This window comes from Strongylocentrotus purpuratus, unplaced genomic scaffold, assembly GCF_000002235.5.
Source record: "Strongylocentrotus purpuratus isolate Spur 01 unplaced genomic scaffold, Spur_5.0 spur5_scaffold_19, whole genome shotgun sequence".
NCBI lineage: Eukaryota > Metazoa > Echinodermata > Echinoidea > Camarodonta > Strongylocentrotidae > Strongylocentrotus > Strongylocentrotus purpuratus.
Genome location: NW_022145604.1, coordinates 28,853,937 through 28,858,019, shown reverse-complemented (window position 1 = coordinate 28,858,019; position 4,083 = coordinate 28,853,937). Strand labels below are relative to the sequence as shown.

Below are 4,083 nucleotides of genomic sequence, written 5' to 3'. Positions count from 1 at the left end.
AGTTTACCTGTGCACTGAAAATCCTCCCCACTCCACTGAGAGTCTGCTTGACATGTACGCAAATAGTTCTCCTCTTCAGAGGGCGCCCTATAACCAGGTTTGCAAGAAAACCCGCACGATGTAAGATAGGCCACTGTAGAAGACAGGCAATCTGACAAGCCATTTGTAACGTCAGGAACTTCACACCTAACAACTGTAAATAAAATAAATACAGTTATGAAATCGGAACGTAATCACAGTTTGAATCTTATCATCATGATTAAGGTAAGCTGTTTATTATTAGCCCAATGCTCAAAACTTATAAAGAAGTAGGATTAGGATTAACAAGTGACAGATGTTTTTTGTCAAATCTACTGAAATAATACTGCGGAAGACATTTGCTATATGTTCACATAACAATTGATGAAATCAAACAATTCGAACCCCCTGAATTTTAAAATACTTAATATTTCTTATTGCTACTTAATCCTTACTCTCACAGACTGGGTCAGGGCCATTCCACATTGCATCGCAGTTTGGGCCAGACTCTGAAATATCACAAGTTCTGTTCAAAGACCTGCCCCCTGTTGACAAGGTATAACCAAGCTCACAGCTGATGCTACACACCGATCCATACACAACTCCTCCATGACATGATCCCACTCCTGTCGCTAAAGACACCATGGTGTTCTCAGGAATGGATAATGGCGGACATCTGCAAACTGCAAGAGGACATTTATTTATTTAAAGTTTATATAGAATATTTCATAAGCTGAGCATCTGAGAATTAATTCTTTGTTTCGAATACTGCGATCAATTAGTAGGAGACCTCTAGCCTCACGTAAAATAAGTGGACTTATAATACTTTGTATGCTAAACACCTTTATAGGGGTAAATCTCTGAGGAGCATGAATATCGGCGTATATGGCCATGCATTATTGCTCAAGGCATGGGCACACAGAGGATTTTTTTATGTTGGGAACCGGGGTAAAATGCAATAAATTATTGAAAATTTATTGCACTTTCTTTGTTTTTTTATTGATGGAAACTGCCCCCTACCCTAGCCCCCGCTGCGTACAGTCATGGTTCAGTGACAAAGCAATTGCCTCATAACTGTGAGGCCCCAGGGACAAAACCGTGTCGATGTGCTATATTAGTGCCCTTTTGTGGGGCGTTAATCCTCATTATTGTCATTTATGACTTAACGGCGTAGGTCCCCTAGTTGATAAGCATAGTAGCATACACATGCTTTAGCAGTCACGTAAAACACACATTGGCAAATTATCATTCAATAAAATCTGAGAATGTATACTATTATCTAGATCTATTATTTTTAAATTATTTTTAAAATAATTCCATAAATTGGGGTAAAACAAAAATATTCCAACTATATGAGCGACAGTGTATTTCATATTATTACAACTGGACATTCAACAAGTTCAAAAACTGTGTAACAAAAACAGCAAATGCCCAGTGGATATACATGTAGAGTAAAGAAATGTTTTACCTCTGACTGTGACAGAGAAAGAACAATCGACCGTATTCCCAGACGCGTCTTCTGCCTCATAAGCCAGTGTATGACTACCTTCTGAGAGCGAGGATGGGCGGTTGGGTCCTACTTCATCGGAGTTAATGCTGTAAAGAGTTGCTTCAATGCTCATTCCGAGATCTGAGGCCTGCGGGAATAAACGAATGGAGGATTTTTCCTATGTTTTTTTGTGTGTTTGTCCTTTTTTTGTTGGAAAACGCCATTGAGTTTTCGAAAAGTCTGCCATTTTTGTATGTACCACCGTTTGAGATACTTACGTATTGGCTAGTTATTGTAAAATATGGTTTAACACGCCTATAACGTCTTTCCAAACCAATAATTTCAAATAGTTATTTTAGAAAACAAGATAAATTTGGATTGAAAGATGATAAAAATGTGAATTTTAGAGCAATATTTAGAAAGAATCGATTGGACTCTTACTTACACAACCAATTATTTATCATGATACGACTCTATCCAAATGCCATTAGAGAACAATTTGGAAACATGCAGTTGCAAAATTGGAAACCGTAGTCTATCGTCAATTCAATTTTTGGCATTACGTACAATTGAGTTAATCACAATATTTCAAGTGACAGACCAGAATAGGCTCCCATCGGCTCCATTGTATCTCGCTTGAAGTCACTCCTGGATCAGCCTCCAGCACGATATCCTCAGGGCAGGTTAGGTCAGGTGGTGTTATGTCTGTCATAAAATGTCATAAGGTTAATACATTTTATGTATTTTCCCTCTCGATTTCATTTCTTCTAGAGAAAGTGTCTTTAGCCACAGAATATACGTGATTGAAACGAAATTGGAAACAAATGTTATATGGAAGAATAAATGATTGAGTCAGGTGAAGCCAATTGCCATGGTTGTTATGAGTTGCATATTAATAGATACAATCCAAAACATGACTTCTGAGTTCAGACGTATGAAGAGCTGAATTCAAAAAGGGGCTAAATCAACCTTTTACAGAAATTGATTTTTCAAATGAATATGTGCATCCTACACATGAGCATCAAAGCTCTATATTGCACTTCAAAATATTTTCGAAAAGTAGAACATTTCGAATACAAATTTTCATTAAATTCCAAAAGGAGTTCAATCCACTGTTGCGATTAAGAATTTGATCATAACTTTGTTCATTCAACTACATATCCGTTTCCCAAAGTTAAGTTTCACGGTTTTCGTGAAGTAACAACTTAAAGGACCAGTGCATATTCAAATTATTTTAACAAATATTTCTGGACTTAGTTCCTTTTGGAGTGAAACATATAAAAGCGTTGTTCATAGAGGTATTTCTTTTTTCAACATCCATTAGACATTGGAAAGATGAAGAAATTTGCTCTTCTAGCAATATTTTTTTTTTCGCATTCAATTTGAACCCGTCTTTTTGTTCCAGACAATGGCGTTTTCCTGCTGTTCACCTACCTCTGCATAGCACTTGAATCCCATCCCATTCACCAGTAGCCAAGCAAACTCTCATATATGAGCCTTCGACCATTGAATAGCCATCCTCACACCCAAAATTGCATGAAGTAGAATATTTCTGTCTTTCTGATATTACAGTTGATTCGCCATTGTATGAGCAGCAGTTCACGGTAGTGACAGATGATACTGGTTTCGGGACTGAACAGGTCACCACTGTTCAAAGATAGAAAAGAAATCGTAAGCTTACAACAACTATTGTAATTTTATTTATTGTAATTTAGTACACAATGGTTAACAAAACTGAATATTTAACTATAAAGGCGAGCGCTGCAGTCAAGATTTTTGTGTGTGGATATATAGCAAATCTAGATCCAGTTACACGTTAGTCCATAACGCTGGTACGATCTGTTCCGATACAGGTGTCTGTTCCAGAATTTGTGTTAAATCAAACGGGCTGGACTAAACTACGGGTTAATATTTGGGTTCCTTCAAGCACTAAAATGAAGGTCAATTCATATTTTTCTGATAGGAAAATCTCGATACAGTAAATAGCTGAAAAATTTCGGTATCTTATACTGTGTATCTAACTTTCCTATCATAACATAACAAACACCAAAGAGTAAAGTCTTACAGGTGCATCCGATGGAATCTCCAGACCAAGTCCCAACACCATTTCCATCGTCTGAGCATGTCATTTCACCAGATCCGGTAGGTTCGTAGCCTTCTTGACAGGAAAGTGTGCAAACTGCCCCGTAGTTTAGTTGTTCGGCTGTGCAGCCTTGTTTCACAGCGAACATTGGGACAGATAGGTCTGCAACTGCACAACTTATTACTGTAAAAGTAAACGATAGAAAATGTTTATTAAATGCCTTTAAAGATGACAGTTTAAAATGGGAACTTAAATCTATTTTAATCTACAAAATTTGACATCTAAATGGCCATTCACTTGAACATAATATTCAGTTTGAAGGCTGAATGGATGTCGTGTCGCGACCGTCCACTTAGTTCATTGAGGCAGTACATAATTTTTAGTATGTGGCATTACAATTCAAAAATTCTCGTACTTCCTATTTGTTGTCGTCACAACTAGAATGGGTTCGACCGAATAGAATTAAAATGACCTACTACATGTACTCTCATAA

The 4,083-nt window shown here is 37.1% G+C and overlaps 1 protein-coding gene across 1 annotated transcript; it reads right to left on the bottom strand.

Moving 5' to 3' along the window:
* Window positions 1-852: 852 nt before the first annotated feature.
* Window positions 853-3,144, bottom strand: LOC115925864 (sushi repeat-containing protein SRPX2-like). Its single transcript, XM_030989887.1, has 4 exons — window positions 2,942-3,144; window positions 2,109-2,212; window positions 1,487-1,655; window positions 853-878 (listed from the first exon to the last, which is right to left on the bottom strand). The coding sequence occupies exons 1-4, from the start codon at window positions 3,012-3,014 to the stop codon at window positions 853-855; spliced, it is 372 nt and encodes a 123-aa protein (XP_030845747.1). The 5' UTR covers window positions 3,015-3,144.
* Window positions 3,145-4,083: the final 939 nt, after the last annotated feature.